The following is a 17563-nucleotide window of genomic DNA, read 5'->3' as shown; positions in this document are numbered from 1 at the left end:
TGTTATGATTGGTGCTAATTGAGTTTTACTGACTTCAGTTCTTCTAGTCAAACCAGTCGTTCCTAGTCATGAGTGCATCGATACCCATTTCGCCTGGAAGAGCGCAGATTGGGAGAACAAACAGAGACCAAACAGAGCAGGACAAGCTCGTGAAAGAGGGAGACGGACTCTGCAGGATGCCAAACCACTCCTACTTGAGGAAGCACTGCTCCGACTAGCACCTGAGTGATGTCTGTGCTCTGGTTAGGACGCCCTAATTGAAATCTGTTACCTGCTGGACCCATAGCTACAACATTAGGGTGTGACAAGAATCACATTGACAATGGGTGACAGGGTGATAAATCTTTCATACCCTCAAATCATTGAGATATAACTTAATTTTGTTCTCACTCACCATAGAAAAGCAGGCAGAATTAAACAGGTGGCATAGCCAGAATTTCCAGGGTTTCCATACACCATGACACTAACCTCATTCGCACTATCCTGCAGGTGCTTAATGTAATTTCTGCCTCATACCAGAACCCAAAGCAATTCTACACCCTCAATGGCCATCTGGTGTGTGGCCTCAATGTGTATGTCAATGCCTAATATGCTAGCACCCATCATGATGCCTTCATTTTGTGCCAACTGCATTTGAGCTTATATAAGGATGTAGAGTGGCTAATGCATGACAAGGATGTTTGCTAACAACTCCTAGCGTATGTCTATGGGCAGCAATAATAGCCATGCTGCCACATAAAAATGATCAAAATCGGCACTAGCATTCTGAACCAGTGTTTCCACTACTTAGACCATTTGGGAGGAGATCAGCAATACTCAACAGAGCAGGTGGCTGTAATGGTCTGCTGTGTCTCGTGTAACCTGATCATGAGGGAAAGCCCTTGTCACCAGCTACACACTAAGTAGCTGTGGAGCAGGTAAAGGACAAGGAGGAGGTAACATACACAGCCTTTTTCTGACTTGGCTGTCTGTGAACATCTCAACCAACAACAATAGCAGTAACCACAAGTCCAATTCCCCAGTCACTAACGATTCCCGACCTTATCTTCCCTCTGTTCGTGAACATCAGAGTGCTCACTTGGCCACAATGTAAAATTGGATAATACCACAAAATGAACAAAATCTATAAATGGAGTTATTTCCATATTTCATACAAAAGTCAGTAAATCACATGCTTGTGCCTCATTTCCACATTCCTTTGCCTGTTTTTATGTTCCTTCTCAACGCTACTCCAATGGCTGCAGCCTGGCTGGTGGAAGGCTGCTGACATTGGCTGGGGGAGAATGCAGACAGCCTTGGATAATAACCCTGAGTCTAGCAGACTGTACTAATGTGGCACAGGCAGCAGGTCTGTCTGACAGACAACAGCAAGAGTACAGCAGAGGGAGGAGTGATATTTGAGTCACTACCACTCCTCGGGTCAATGATAAGATATTGAAAGTAGCATTCAGTGATCCTGACCAGTCTTGCGAGGTCACTGACCTTCTCATGGCACTACATCCAGGTCCTCAGGTCTGGAACAACTATCCTCTCAGCATGTGGCTGCAGTGACTTCCTGTCCTTTACAGATATTAGATATTTGTGGGTGGCACAGTGGTTAGCACTGCTGCCTCACTGCGCCAGAGACACGGGTTCAATTCCCGCCTGAGGCAACTGTCTGTGTGGAGTTTGCACATTCTCCCCGTGTCTGCGTGGGTTTCCTCCGGGTGCTCCGGTTTCCTCCCACAGTCCAAAGCTGTGCAGGTTAGATGAGTTGGCCATGCTAAATTGCCTGTAGTGTTAGGTGAAGGGAAATGGGTCCGAGTGGGTTGCTCTTCGGAGGGTCGGTGTGGACTTGTTGGGCCGAAGGGCCTGTTTCCACACTAAGTAATCTAATCTAATTTCTCCTACTTCCCAGCTCCTCACTGAAGCCCCCCGAGAGCGGACCTGAAGAGCTTGGCACCCACTAACCATAACTGCTGTGGCAAATCTTCAAACCAAAAGCCTCAACTTGAGTTAGCTTTTTCTACTGAGCAATCCTTCACCCTGCAGATAGAAGTGCAAAATGTGACCCAAACATACTGTGGTGTGTTTGTCTATTCACAGAAAGCAGACAGCTGATCAAAATTCTGCCACTGTCGTTATGAACTAATAACCAGCCTTGCAATAAAATGTAGTCACAACAATTCTAATTCCTTCGATTTTCAGCTTCTCGGTATCTGCCTGTCCTCTTTCTCTGTTCTGCTGTTGGATCAGAAGGATCGATATGGGAAATCACCTTTGCAGCGTGACATCCATCATTGTTGGAGAAAGGATGATATACTGACTGCGGAGGTGAATGTCCAAATCGATACACTCGCTACATAAATCTGAAGCTACTCAAGGCCTAGTGGAATTAAGCCATTGATGGTGAGTAGTGATGCAACGATGCCCAGCAGACCCTACATTGATCATCTGGTCAAGGTCAGCAAGTGCGAAGGGTGTTTGGCTATTTTACAACAGTTTCAATTTAGTCATGTCGCACAAAAGGGAAGAGATTGGAAACAGAGAAAGTTTAGCTCTCCACGTTTGCAAGGCTCCTCCAGGTACCACGGACTAGTCCAAAAACGCAAGATGCTGATGCCCAGTGCCAAGGTTAAGGCTGAGAGAGAGAGAGAGAGAAAACAAACCAAAATTCTTTTCATCACCATTTGCGTGGAATTGCCCAACCAGAGTGGGGTCCCCTATGCATGGCACAATTTGTCAAAAAAAAACCAGCAATCATGTATTTTATAAGCAAAACTTATGTTGAAATATACAACTGATACATTGGATTTTGAATGCTTGCAGTGCTGAAAACAAGGAGGAGGGAGCAACTGAATACAGAACCAATAAAGTGAGAAACTTACTAGCTTCAAAGTTAAAAATCACTGGAAAAACTCAACAGGACTGGTAGGACCTGTGGACAGAAATCAGAGTCAACATTTCAGGTCCAGTGACCCTTCTTCAGATTAGAATTTAATAGACAATAGACAATAGAATTCCATAGTTTAAGGCCTGAATCGTGACTGATGAGACTCCCAGTACAGAGTGGAAGAAAATAGGAGTTACAAAATTTAGAGGAATGCAGTTTTCTTGAAAGGTTGTACATATGGATAAAGTTACAGAGATAGTAAGGGTCAAAAGGATTTAGAAAATGAGGATGACCATTTTAAATATTAATGTGTTGTTGGATCAGGAAGCCATAAGGTCAGTAAGCACAGGGGTAATCGGTGAATGGGACTGTGTTTGGTTTGGGCTTGTGCTCAATTAAGTGGAAACTATTCAGAAGAACTACAGGAAGACGAAAATTACATTTTTTTTCTGTAAGTTCAAGAAATGCAAAGGGTTCACTTGATTGAGATTGTTCCATTTCAGCACTCCATTGTGCTCATGCAGGATTTTGGTGATGGTTTTCTTAAGGCCTCAGGGAACAATTCTTTGTAACATTTGTTAAATCTCTTTTTTACACAAATCTCTTTTGCCATTCTCACCTCAGACAACAGGAATTTTTCCTGCGGTTGTTTTAATGGAAACTATCTGGATACAGGAATGGGGTGAACATCCCACAAAGCTGTTTGTTTATTTGAGCAAACCAACCACCAGCTGTACCTTGGTAGGATTCCTGAAACCCTGCTTGGAAAAACTACCAACCAGCCTCCAAAATTCATGTCATCACATTTAGTTTCCTGTTGTGGTAAATAGTTTTCTCTTTACCTGCAGCAGAGAAGGCTCATTAGATACACCACCACATCAAATGCACTTTTCCAGAACCCACCTGTTCTAAGCAGTGAGGTCCATTTTAAAAGGATCAGGTAAAATTGACACTTGTGTTTTACACAAGGGGTTGTGTGTAATGAATTAATGGACTGCTGTTCATTTGAATAGTCTCTCAATTATTTAGTACATGAAACGCAATGAAGCTTTAAACTTAAATCTCTTTCCTCATCACTGAAGCAAAACAATAAATTATTTCTGGTGTGAAACCCAATCATAACCTGCTCGAACAGTAGGGACAATGGAGGGTAATCACTTTCTTTCCCAGCTCAAAATTACTGCTGTAGATTGCTACGATCTCATGTTGATCTTGGTTATTTTCCAAGTTTCAGTAATGTATTCCAATACAATACAGTCAACTTACATAGGCAAGTTACCACTTGAAATCCACACCATGGGTTTATTTGTAGAACAGAATAGGATAAATTAATTGCATCAGGTCATACTTGGAATCAAGTATTTTAGGAACGCTATAATGTGAAGGTTGATGTTTCCATTAAATATAAGGCCAACAATAGACCACACAGTATCTCAAGTTCATTCTATGAATAAATTAAATCAAGGCTCATTTGTATCCAAAATTAATTTTCCTGTTATAACTCCATATTCTAACGAGCCGAACAGATATCTAGCAATCTAAAATTTGCAAGTCCAATTGCTTTACCATTTATGAACTTTTGAGGGAGCGAATTCCAGATTATGACCAGCTGAAATTAGAATTCCATAGTTGGATAGGATTCCTCAGAGTCTGGGGGAGCATTGGTGTGCCTGATGAGTATAGTTAATTACAGCACCTTAAATATATGAACCACAATCTCTTTCATGATGGAGAGCGAGAGAACCTGACATTGGTTGGCTCAACACAATGGACATTATAACTCATTTCCTGGTTACGGAGCAATTTTAATCACAGTTCTGTCGGACATGTCAGCCTAAACCTCCAGGAAGATATGAGGAAACACACAAGGAAAGAAGACAGGAAGAATTAATTAAGAACTGTGTATATGAATATCAATATTCACTCTGAGGAAAGTGAAACAGGCATTGGAGTGTAGTTATAATAACCACTGTGACCTGTCCATATTGTTAATGATTAAATTAATCACCACTGAAACAAAGACAAAGATTGGTGCTTACTGAACACATTTCCTAAACCAACAGCAAGAGCAGCTAATATCAAACAATATGAAGAAGAAATATTTTAAAAACAGTGAATCAATATCACACAGAAACCAAGAATTATAATTTTTGAAAAAAAAAATCTACCTACCTTTTCTGCTGACTTAGCAGTCCCAAAAAATATTGGAATAAAGGCAAGCCATACTATACAGGTAGTGTACATAGTGAATCCTATAGGCTTAGCTTCATTGAAGTTCTCTGGGACGCCCCTTGTCTTGATGGCATAAACAGTACATGTCACCATTAGAAGGATGCTATATCCCAGGGAGCATATGATTTGTAAATCTGTAATGTCGCATTTGAGGACTCCTCTCGCCAGCTCAGGATCCGAGGTCTTCTGCTCATCATAGTCGATGATGGTATTTGGTGGGTCAATCCCAAACCAGATGAAGACTCCGAGAAGTTGGACTGATATGAGACTGGATGTGATTGCTAGCTGGGATGTCGGGCTGATGAGTCTGGGTGCTGTCACAGCCTTCTTGCCCTGCTCAAAGATGCGGAAAATCCGGTTGGTCTTAGTCAATAAAGCTGCATAACTGATGCACATTCCGAGGCCCAGGAAGATGCGGCGGAACGAACAAATTCCCATGTTGGGTTTGGCAATCATTAGGAAGGTGATGATGTAACAGAGGAATATCCCTGTGAGAAGAACGTAGCTGAGCTCTCGTCCAGTCGCCCGTACAATTGGTGTATCGTTGTACCGTATAAAAGTAGCCATCACGAAAATAGTGGCAATGATTCCAAGCATGGCAAGAAACACTGGGATAATGGCCCACGGTGAATGCCACTCGAGCTTCACAATCGGAATTTGGCTGCAACCAGTCCGGTTCTCGTTAGGCCTCATGTCGTAGCTGCAAAGGGAACACGTGAATTCGTCGCGTTGATACTGATAGCCATCACAGAGCTCACAATGCCAACAGCAGGATACGCCCTTCACCATTTTCTTACGCTCTCCAGATTTGCACGGCAAGCTGCAGACCGAGGTAGGGAGCTCATGGCTTCCTCGTGGCCACAGCATGTCTTCTACCTGTGAAGAGGCAAACAGAAGATCAGCACAGTGAGAGGTCCTTGGACTTATTCTACTCAGATGGAATGAATGAACTAGCCAGCCATACTGGTGTGACCAGATTCGCTGTGTTTGACCTAAAAGATGTCGCCAAAAATACTCATACCAGACCCACTTTTAACAGAAGTGATTTAAGAATTCACCTCTGCACATGCTTCTTGTCATCGTCCCTGAAATGTAAAATAGTCAAGAGAAAAATGCCAGAAATGTCAAAGAAATAAATCAAGTTCTGAGACTGTGAACCCACGTATCATTCCTGCTACTTTTTGATGGTTCTTGACCTGAAAATTTAAAATAAGCCTGGATCCATTTCTGGGAGTTCTTCAAGACTAATGGTCCCTGCCACTGACAAATATTTCTTTGTTACAGAGATTCTGTGGGTGCTCCTGTTTTTTTCCCCACAGTCCAAAGATGTGCTGATTAGGTGAGTTGACCGTGTTAAATTGCCCACGGCGTTCAGGGATGTGTAGGTTAGGTGCATTAGTCATGGGAAATCTAGGGGATTGGGTCTGGGTGGGATACTCCGGAGGGCCAGTGTGGACTTGTTGGGCCGAATTACCTGTTTCCACACTGTGTGGATTCTATGAATATGCACTTTCTATAGGAACAAGGCAGTTCTTCAAATTATTCTTCATTCAGAACGGAGGAGACCTGTGGAAGTTGTGATCACAAGGAATAGTTCAGGTGGGTAGTACTGATGCCTTTAAGGTTAAGTCATATATAGAAGTACGTGAAGTGGGGAAAGAAAACAAAGAGGACATGTTGGTACAGTGAGATGAAATAGGTAAAGTGTGGCTTGGGTGGAACATAAGCAAACCTTGTAGGCTGAAAAACTGTCCCAATACTTTAAAATATCTTTGTAAATATATCATAATGTTCATTTATCTGGTAACATTTTAAAGTTCTTAATATTTCAAAATATATCATCAGCCTTTCTTTCTTACTTATGTTTGAGACAGTTATAAGGAAACAGTCCATTCAGTCCATCTCTTTCATACTGATCAAATATCTGCAATGAATCTAGTCCTATGTGGCCCATTTCCCGCTAAACCCTTCCCATTCATGTACCCATCCAGATGTCTTTTGAATGTTGTAATTGTACCAGCCTCCACAACTTCCTCTGGCAGCTAATTCCATACATGCACCACCCTCTACAAGAGAAAGCAAATACTTTGCCAAAGTGACCATACCAATTTCATTAATCTGTTAAGACTCAAGGAATTTCAAAAAGATCAAATTATTGTTTGTACAGACCCAATTTCAGAGATTCAATTAACTATAATTCACCAGCTTCTTCATTTAAAGTATCTTATTTTAATTTAATTAGAATGAGTAATTTAGTAGCACTCTTACATAAAGGATTTGTCCCTGACACTACAATTGTATTCTAAGTTATTTGTCCATTTTTATGGCTCAGTCTTCATTGCATGGTAGTTATGTTTACTTTTTAAAGTTTTCTCCTGGCATCAAATCTTCAGTTATATTTATTCCTGCTCCTCGGATGCTGCCTGACCTGCTGTACTTTTCCAGTACCACACTTTTTGACTCTGACTCTCCAAGATCTGCAGTCCTCACTTTCTCTCAGTCCCATCCACAACCAACCATCAATATATTCAGTTTTGATTTGCTTGAATTAACAGCTTCAGTACTCAGCTTTGAGTCAAATGCTTCACAAAAGATGCTTCCACTTCAAAATATATTGGGAGAAAAACTGAAATATACAAACTTTAAAATATATTTTCAAAGTTGGAAAGGATTATGATAATTGGATTCAGTAAACGAAACAAATCAAGTTGAAAATATAATGAATGACCGATTAGAGAGCAACCAAATTTTTTTTTATTAAGCATTTCTAACTTACTTTGTTTCTTGACATAATCTAAGAGCCATGCCAAAGTGGCAAAGGAGATCATGGTCTTCCAAATTCCAATGACATCATGGGAGCCAATCTCATTCATGTTCTTTTCTTAGTAACAGTCAGTTGTACTGACCATATTTGACTGGGGAATATGGAAGCATAAGGTGGGTGTCCATTGCCTTCCTCACATACAAAGAACAAAGAATAGTTCAGCACAGGATCAGGCCATAAGACCAGAAGACATATGAGCAGAAATTAGGCCATTCAGTCCATCTAGTCTGCTCTACCTTTCAATCATGGCTCTCTGCCTGTATTCCTGATGAAGGGCTTTTGCCTGAAACGTCGATTTTCCCACTCCTCGGATGCTGCCTGAACAGCTGTGCTTTTCCAGCATCATTCTAATCCAGAATCTGGTTTCCAGCATCTGCGGTCATTGTTTTTACCTGATAAATTTCTCAACCCCATTCTCCCGCTTTCGCCCCATAACGCTTGATCCCCTTGACAGTCAAGAACTTATCTATCTCGGTCTTAAATATACTCAATGACCTGGCCTCCACAGTATACTGCAGCAGTGAATACCATTAACTGACTACTCTCTGGCTGAAGACATTTCTCCTTATCGTCATTCTAAAAGGTCTTCCCCTTACTGTGCCCTTGAGTTCTAGTCTTTCCCACCAATGGAAATATCTTACCAGCATCCACTCTGTTCAGGCCATTAAGTATTCTGTAAGTTTCATATAGGCCCTTTAGCCCACTGAGACTGTGCTGTCACATGACACCTTTGTAAACTAAATATCTTTTCCCTCTACATGGTCTACATCCCTCTATTCCCTGCCTATTCTTACATTCATCAAAATGCCTCTAAAACATTGCCCTTGCATCTGCATCTATCAGCTGTTCTGATGGTACACTGCACGTACTTACCACTATGTCAAAAACGTATGCCTCACATCTTCTTTAAACTTTTCCACTTTTACCTTAACCCTAATACTTGATATTTCTACCTTGGAAAAAGATTCTAACTATCATTCAATCCATGCCTCTCATAATTTTGTAAACGGTCTATGAGATTGCCCCTCAGTCTCCAACAGTAAAGCGAAAGCAATCCAAATTTGTATAATCTCTCTTCACAGTTAATACGCTCCAACCAGCAATGTCCTGGTAAACCGTTTCTGTACCCTCTCCAGACCTTCCACATCCTTCTGCTAGTCTGGACACCAGAGCTGGATGCAATATTCCAAATGAGGTTTAACCCAAAGTTCTACATCGCTGCACAATGACTTGACACTTTTTCCACTCTATGCCCTGACTGATGAAGAAAAGCATGCATACATCGTCTTGACCACCTTATCGACTTGTATTGCCACATTCAAGGAACTGTGGACTTGTATGCCTGGATGCTCCTGTATATTAATGCTACTAAGGCTTCTGCCATTGACCATAAACTGCTTTCTTGCATCAGACCTTCCAAAATGCATCACCTCACATTTATCTGGATTAAACGCCACCTGCCAAGTCTCCACCCTTTTTACATCCTGTTGTATCCTCTGACTATCTTCCTTACTATCCAAAGCTCCTTCAATTTTTGTGCCTTCTGCAAATTTACTAATCAGACTATCTACACTCTCCTCCAAATCATTAAAATATATTACAAACAACAAAGGTCCCATCACTGATCCCTGCAGAACACCACAAGTCACAGTTCTCCAGTCAGAAAAATATGCTTCCATTGCTACTCTCCGTCTTCCATGACCAAACCAGTTCCATTTACCAACACACTGTGCAGCCATTTGACTTCACCTTCTGTACCAGCCTGCCACAAGGAACCTTGTCAAAGGCCTTGCTAAAGTCCATGTTGGTAACATCCACCACACATTGCCCTCATCAATCACCTTTATCACTTCCTCAAAAACTCAATCAAGTTTGTGACCTTCCCCTGCATAAAGCCCATCACTAATATGTCCAAACTTTTCCAAATATGAATAAGTCCTGTCCATAAGAATCTTCTACAATAATGTCCTGACTACTCTTGTTAGGCTCACTGGCCTGTATTTTCCCAGACTATCCCTGTTGCCCTTCTTAAACAAGGAAACAACACTGGCCATTCTCCAGTCTTCTGGAACCTCGCCTGTGACTGATGTGTGAAGGGAATATAGACTCTCTTCCCAGAGGATCATCTGCCTTGCACCAACCAGCCAGTGTTCTCAGAAGCCATAACTCCTCTGCCTTGTAGAATTTGTCAGATGAACTATTGGCCATTTCTGAGTGCCCTGAACACAGACCCTTCCTGGTGAGCCTGCTGAACCTGGAACTCTTCAATTACATTGTCAAGTCATTCAAGTACCTTGCATAGTAATGAGCTGTAAGGTGTTGGAAATTGTTTTAAATAACACTAATATCCCACTGAGTTGCATCTAGGATGCACGTAATAAACTTTTCTTCCTCTCCACCTCACTTTCCTCCATTCAACCACTTCATAAAACCTCCCTCAATACCTGTCCAAATATCTGCATGTGGTTCAATGTCAGATGTTTGTTGGTTAACGATCCTGAAGGACCCAGAGGCATTTCTACCTACATTAAAGACAATGCATAAGTACCAGATGTTGTTGTGGCCTGAGAGTTGTATACCAAATGGCCAAAGAAGACCATTTTACCAGAGCTATGGCTGGTTCCATAGTTTCAAGTAACATTGAAACATGTCCATTTTTCTTTGAATAGTACACTGGATTTGCTTTGGTACAAGTAAATGCTTTCTTTTGTGGAAATGCTGTTTTGGTTTGTTCCTCTGACTGACAGATGGCTTACAATGCAATGCCGGAAAGAAAATTTCAGCCAGTGCTGCAAATGTTTTTAAATATATTATGCTTTTTGCAGCATACAATACTCCATACAAGCCCAAAATAATTAATTTTCTTATTTCTCTAAATAGAAGGGTATGATTCGGATTTCAAACACCCATTCCCTGAAAGGGATATAGTAATTAAAAAGTCCTTTCTACATTCAATGTGGTTGGCTGAAATTCATTATTTTGACAAAGTCTTTAATCATTTATTTGAAAGGGGTTGAAGCCTGCCAGAACTTGGGCAGACACCCAACACTTAACTCCTGCCCACAGCAAAACAAACAATTTACAGAAGGAGATTCAAATCTCAAACTCAAATTTGCACGATGTGACTGGGTTCTGCACTAGAGAGCTTCTCACTGCTTTTTTCCACACGATTCTGAATGGTTGCACGAGCTTGCACCATGTTCTTCTATTAGTTCCAAAAGGAAGCAAATACCACATCAAAAGGCGATAATGCTCAGTTTAATTCATCATTGTATTTATAAGCTAATTGCACAGCAATACTGTGCATTTATTTATGACCTTTAAGGTAGCAAATCCCTTTTGTGACAGAATTAGCACATCAAAAATATCATGACATTTAGGCCACAAAAGGAGATATTAAGACCTTGTCAAAAAGGCAGGAAACTGGAAGTACAACACAAATTAAACTGATAAACCATTATGTGTTTGAATGTTCAGAATTTCATTTGAATAACTTTTGACTCAAGTCTCTCATAAATTGATGGAAAGGCCAGCTTCCATGTAGTGTCTCATGTTACCTCAGGCAGCGTAGCTCAGTTTCATTACAATCAACCTTGTCATTGAAATGGAGGCTGAGCGAATGGATTTTATCCAAAAATCAAGTACTCATCATATGAACCATTCCAACCAGTCAAGTGTATAAGGTGTGAACAATGAGCACTCGATGGGCTAGACAAGATTAAAGGATGAGTCTACTTTCCCCAGACTACAAGCTTGCATAAATTAATACTGTAAAAGGAATTGACTCAGACATCATGTACTTTTCGAAGCTCATTAATTTAGGAATACTGGCAATACCACCAAAGGGAAGCCTGATGAACCTAAGGAACAATAAATACTTTTGACAGCTTTGTACATTGGCCTTGGAGCCAAAGGAACTTAATGTCCCAGCTATTGCTAATTACAGCCAATGTTTAAATCCACAATGCTTTTGTGCAGCTAAATTCATGTTAAACGTGATTTTTCATAAAGTATTTTACAGCTAATATTTTCTAAGAACAGTCATTGTTATAATGCAATGTAAATAACATAGGAGTCAATTATGTCATAGCAAGGTCCCACTATGTGTTTTGGTGATGTTCGTTAAGGAGTAAACTTTTGGCTAAGACAGCTGCTCTTCTTCAAATGATACATGGAAACTTTTAATAGTGGCTTATGAAGTCATTTACTATCCCATCCATACAACGTGTCTCACTGCTCTACAGTGTGGGACATTTGCAAAGCTGCACCAAAGTGTCAGCCTACAAGGAGTAGGACTTGAACCTATACGTTTCTGAATCACAAGCACGAGTGATAACATTGAGCCATGATGTGCATAATATATCTAAGCCAAATGCTCAGGAAAGGATCAGCTGTTCTTATTTTTGTCTAAATTTAACCTTTAACCTCCCAATGAAATTGTCTACTGACCATCCATATTAAGGGATTTTCTGGATCCAAAATGAATGCTGACTGAAGACTACAAAAGTTCATTCCTTTCAGGACCTTGAGGTTCAGCTGACAAGATTTTCACTTCAACTCGTAATCTTGGAGACTAGTAATTAAAAACTAGCTTTCAAAATTCTGTAAATAACTAATTCTCTTTTTATTAAGGAAAAATCAAAAGAATCGCAACTCATGATCTGAAGTGCAAAACTACTGGATACAAGTAGCCATCATAGGTTTGGTATCAAAGAAGCATACACAGAGAGCATAAAAATGATAGAAAGATACTTCAGGACAGGAGGAATTACATTTGAGATTGGCAATAAAATTCCACAGGATGAGAAACATCTGTGAAGCCAACAGCTAAATAAATAGCATTCATAACATTGTCCTGTGAGGTTTTGTTGGAAGGTTAAAAGTGCCAAGATTGTGTCAAAGTAGCCCTTCCATTATCCAAGGCAATTCCATTGCTGATTAGTACAAAAGACTGCACTCAATGTGCTCATAATTGAATGCTCATTCCTAGAACAAAACAATTAGAATATTTACTTAGTCAGATCATTGTAACTTAAGCTGTGTTTAATGCAGGCCTTGTTCATCTTGTCTGGAAGTGAACAACTGCAGCTTAAAGACTGAAAAGAAACTTGCATAGTGAAGGTGAATTATAATGCAATTTAAACACTTCACACAGTTTACATGTAGAGCTTTCTCCTGATATATGAAACAAATTTTTGACATGTTTCTTTCATGAGTTGCAAATCTAAAAGATTAAAGGATTTCTCTGTTTAGAACAAAAATATCTTTGTTTACAAGATAATATCTTTTGGTTTCTGAGAGTCATTAGTTTAGGCCATTTTGAACAGTAATTGGCATTTCATCCCACACACAAAATTTAACCTTTGGCCTCCCAATTAAATTGGCTACTGATCATCCATATTGAGGGATTTTCTGGTTCTAAAATATGCTGACCATTCTTGACCTTTACCTTTGACCCACAGAAGTCAACTTCAATACGACATTACACTTGGGGGTTGTTCCGTTCAGGTGTTATTTGACAGAGATTGTATGTACAGTCTGTGCTCGGTTATATGCCATGGACACCAAAGCCATCAACATGAGTTTTCCTTTTTGTGTGTATAGAGGCCAGTCCAGCACTCCAAATTGCTGAAAGGAATGAATGCATGCCATTGCTGATATGCAGCAGAGTCTCCCAGGAGCAGAGACAAGAAACTATTGGAATTGTTGGTAATGGTCAGTTATTAGGTTGATAGAAAACAGGACTGATCACACACACTAATAGAGTCAGATACCTTTAAAATTATTTGGGTCTCTTTATAATTAGTTGTGCCATTCTTGTGCACACATTACATACAGACATAAAAAAATTATTTTTCCTATATACAAGTCTGTACATTTACTATCCAGCTCTTCTGCTGAGGCATCAGCGGAGCTCAAATGATTGCGTGAGCCCCCTGTTCTTCTTAGGCAGGCAGATGTTATACGGTAGTCTTTCCCCACCGTGCCTTGGCGGTAGCTGCCCCAAGCTTCAGCGCGCCCCTCAACACATAGTCTTGAACCTTGGAATGTGCCAGTCTGCAGCACTCAGTCGGGGTCAACTCCTTCAGCTGGAAGATCAACAGGTTTCGGACCGCCCAGAGAGTGTCCTTCACCGAGTTGATGATCCTCCAGGCACAGTTGATGTTCATCTCGGTGTGCGTCCTGGGGAACAGACCATAGAGCACGGAGTCCCGCATCACGGCCCACTCGGGACGAACCTTGACAAACACCACTGCATTCCTCTCCAAAGGCACATTCCAGCAGGAGGTGTGTGACAGTCTTGTCCCCCCCGCAGCCGCTTCGAGGGCAGCGTGAGGTGCAGCTGAGAGTCTGGGCGTGCATAAAGGATCTCACAAGCAGAGCCCTTCTCACCACCAGCCAAGCCACGTCTTGGTGCTTGTTGGAAAGTTCTGGCGATGAGGCATTCTGCCAAATGGTTTTGACAGTCTGCTCAGGGAACCGCTCTCCTTTTCCCGAAGGGTCTCAAGGACACTACGTGTTGACCACTTCCTGATGGACTTGTGGTCAAAGGTGTTTTTCTTCATAAACTTCTCCACAAAGGACAGGTGATACGGAACGGTCCAACTACTCGGAGCGTTCCGCGGCAGCGAGGCCAGGCCCATCCTTCGCAACACCGGGGGGACAGGTAAAACCTCAGTATGTAGTTACACTTGGTGTTTGCGTACCGGGGATCCACGCACAGCTTGATGCAGTCACACACAAAGGTGGTCATCACAGTGAGGGTGTGTTTTTTCCCGTTGCCCAGATCTTTGTACATCAAGACCCTTTGGACCTGGTCCATCTCTGATCTCAATATAAATTGGAAGATGGCCCAGGTGATTGTAGCGGCACAGGTTCTGGGAACAGGCCAGACCTGTGCCACGTATAACAGCAATGACAGTGCCTCACACCTGATGACCAGGTTTTTACCCCTGATGGAGAGTGACCGTAGCTTCCATCTGCCCAGTTTCTGCCTCACTTTGCTGATACACTCCTCCCAAGACTTGGTGCATGCCCCAGCCCTGCCCGAAACAAATACCCAGCACCTTCAGGTGGTCGGTCCTGACTGTGAAGGGGATCGATTGGTCGGCCCAGTTCTCGAAGAGCATGGCCTCGCTCTTGCCTCAGTTGACCTTGGCCCCCGAGGCCCGTTCGAACTGGTCACATATGCACATGAGTCTGCGCACGGACAGCAGATCCAAGCAGAAAATGGTGATGTCATCCATTTACATGGAGGCCTTAACCTGCAGGCCCCCACTGCCAGGAATAGTCACCCCTCTCAGGCTCGCATCCTTCCTGATGGACTCGATAAATGGATCTATGCAGCACACAAACAAGGCGGGAGAGAGAGGGCAGCCCTGCCTGACTCCAGATCTGACTGGGAAACTATCTGATTCCCACCCATTGATTGAGACTGCACAGACAATGTTGGTGTAGAGCAGTCTGATCCAATTGCAGATTCCCTCCCCAAGGCCCATTTTGGAGACATCTCTCATTTACGTGTGTGATATCCTGTCAAGGGCTTTCTCCTGGTCCAGGCTGATCAGGCAGGTGTCCAACCCTCTGTCCTGCACGTAGACGATCATATCCCTGAGGAGTCAGAGACTCTCAGCGATCTTCCTGCCCGGTACAACACAGGTTTGGTCAGGGTGAATCATGGACCCCGGAGCAGACCTGACCTGGTTGGTGATAACCTTTGACAAAACTTTGTAATCCGCATTCAATAGTGAGATTGGTCTCCAATTTCTGAGTTCCATCCTCTTCCCCCTTCTGCTTGTAGATGAGGGTGATGATGCATTTCCTTATGGATTCAGTCATGGTACCTGCCCAAAGCATACTGACATCCAGCAGGTCCTGGCCAATCAAGTCCCACAGAGCAGAATAGAGCTCGACTAGTAAGCCATCGCTTCCGGGAGTTTTATTCTTTTCGAAGGACTCGAGGGCCTTGGTCAACTCATCCAGAGATAGTGGCTGGTCCAGCCTCTCCTGTGTTCTGTCGTCTAAGACCTCCGTGATAGAGGACAGGAACGACTGGGAGGCTGCGCTGTCAGTTGGCTTCACGTCATACAGACTGGCATTGAAGGATTTGCTGATCCTCATGATGTCAGCCTAAGATGACGTTACCGAGCCATCTTCTTCCTTCAGGCTGCTGAGCACGGAGCTCTCTTTGTGCACCTTCTGGAAGAAGAAACGTGAGCACGTCTCATCCTGACTGCTTATCTAAGAGGCAGTTCATTCCAAATGCACATTGCTGTCAGGGACTGTCCCTCAGTTTGAGGATGGCTCAGTGTTGCATGTTTCTGCTATGGATGAGTGGGGAACATGCTGATTCACACATCTTTGGACACATGAGGCAGAATATCTCATAAGCTGATCTGACCTGAGGTGCAGGATTGGTCTCTTTGTCTCTTTTTCCTTGCCACAGCTCTTCCCCACCACAAATATATCCTTAAATCAAAGCTTGATGGAAAATTTCGTCGCCATTTTGACCAATTAGAAGCAAGCAGTCATTAATGCCAATTGTGCCACACTTCAAGGAGAGCTCAGAGTATCTAAGTTGTGCCTGCAAACACAGCAGGCAACCATTCAACTACAGTAGCAGTGATGTTTTGCTATGATTGTATAGAGCCTAAGTGAAACCACACCTGGAGTAGTACGGGGGAGAGAGAGAGATAGAGAGAGCCCAAGTTCCATGTCGAAGAATTGCATGGCCCGCTTTGTCACATTCCTCCAATTACCACTGTATGGAGGCTATGATGAGCCATAATTTGTCTGTGATGTGAATGCCAACTGCTCACATTACTAAGGGCTTGCTCGGTTTCGATGTTCCTCATACAGAATCATTGAAAGCTTGAGCAGTGGACTTGGCAGATGGAATATAACATGAAAATATGAGGTTATGCATTTTGGAAGGAAGAATAAAGAGATTATTAATTAAATGAGAAAGACTACAGAAAGCTACAACCAAAGAGGGATTTGGATGTCCTCTTGCAAGAGGGCAAGTGACTAAGGTTTCAGTGGGGGAGCACTTAGGGGCCAGCAACCATAATTCTACTAGTTTTAAAATAGTATTGGAAAAGAATAGACTGGATACAGAAGTTGCAATTTTAAATTGAATGAAGGCCAATTTTGACAGTATGAGGCAAGAACTTTCAAAGGTTATTGGCGGGGGGTGGGGCACGGAGTGGATGTTCACAGGTAAAAGGATGGCTAGAAAATGGGAAGCCTTCAAAAAGGAGATAACCAAAGTCCAGAGACAGTATATTCCTGTTAGGGTGAAGGGCAAAGTTGGTAGGGTTAGGGAATGCTGGATAACTAGAGAAATTGAAGTTTTGGTCAAGAAAAAGGAAGCAGTCAGATATAGACAGCAGATATCGAATGAATCTTTAGAAGAGTATAAAGGCGGTAGGACTATACTTAAGAGGGAAATCAGGAGGGCATAAAGGGGATATGAGATAGCTTTCACAAATAGAAGAAAGAAGAATCCATAAGGATTTTATAAATACATTAAGGACAAAAGGGTAGCTAGAGAGAGAATAGGGCCCCTCAAAGATCAGCAAGGCAGACTGTGCATGGAAGCTGAAAATGTGTTGCTGGAAAAGCGCAGCAGGTCA

At 42.2% G+C, this 17563-nt stretch overlaps 1 protein-coding gene across 4 annotated transcripts in view; it reads right to left on the bottom strand.

Annotated features, from left to right (window-relative positions):
- LOC140483870 (metabotropic glutamate receptor 7-like) overlaps window positions 1-17563 on the bottom strand; it is a 751467-nt gene that overhangs the window by 179453 nt on the left and 554451 nt on the right. For all 4 annotated transcript variants that reach the window (XM_072582653.1, XM_072582651.1, XM_072582650.1 and 1 more), the window contains exon 8: window positions 5045-5980. In XM_072582653.1, coding sequence (XP_072438754.1) covers window positions 5045-5980 — 936 coding nt within the window. The remainder of the gene's footprint in view (window positions 1-5044; window positions 5981-17563) is intronic.

Source organism: Chiloscyllium punctatum, chromosome 12, assembly GCF_047496795.1.
Source record: "Chiloscyllium punctatum isolate Juve2018m chromosome 12, sChiPun1.3, whole genome shotgun sequence".
Taxonomy (NCBI): domain Eukaryota; kingdom Metazoa; phylum Chordata; class Chondrichthyes; order Orectolobiformes; family Hemiscylliidae; genus Chiloscyllium; species Chiloscyllium punctatum.
This window is presented reverse-complemented; position numbering and strand designations above follow the sequence as displayed.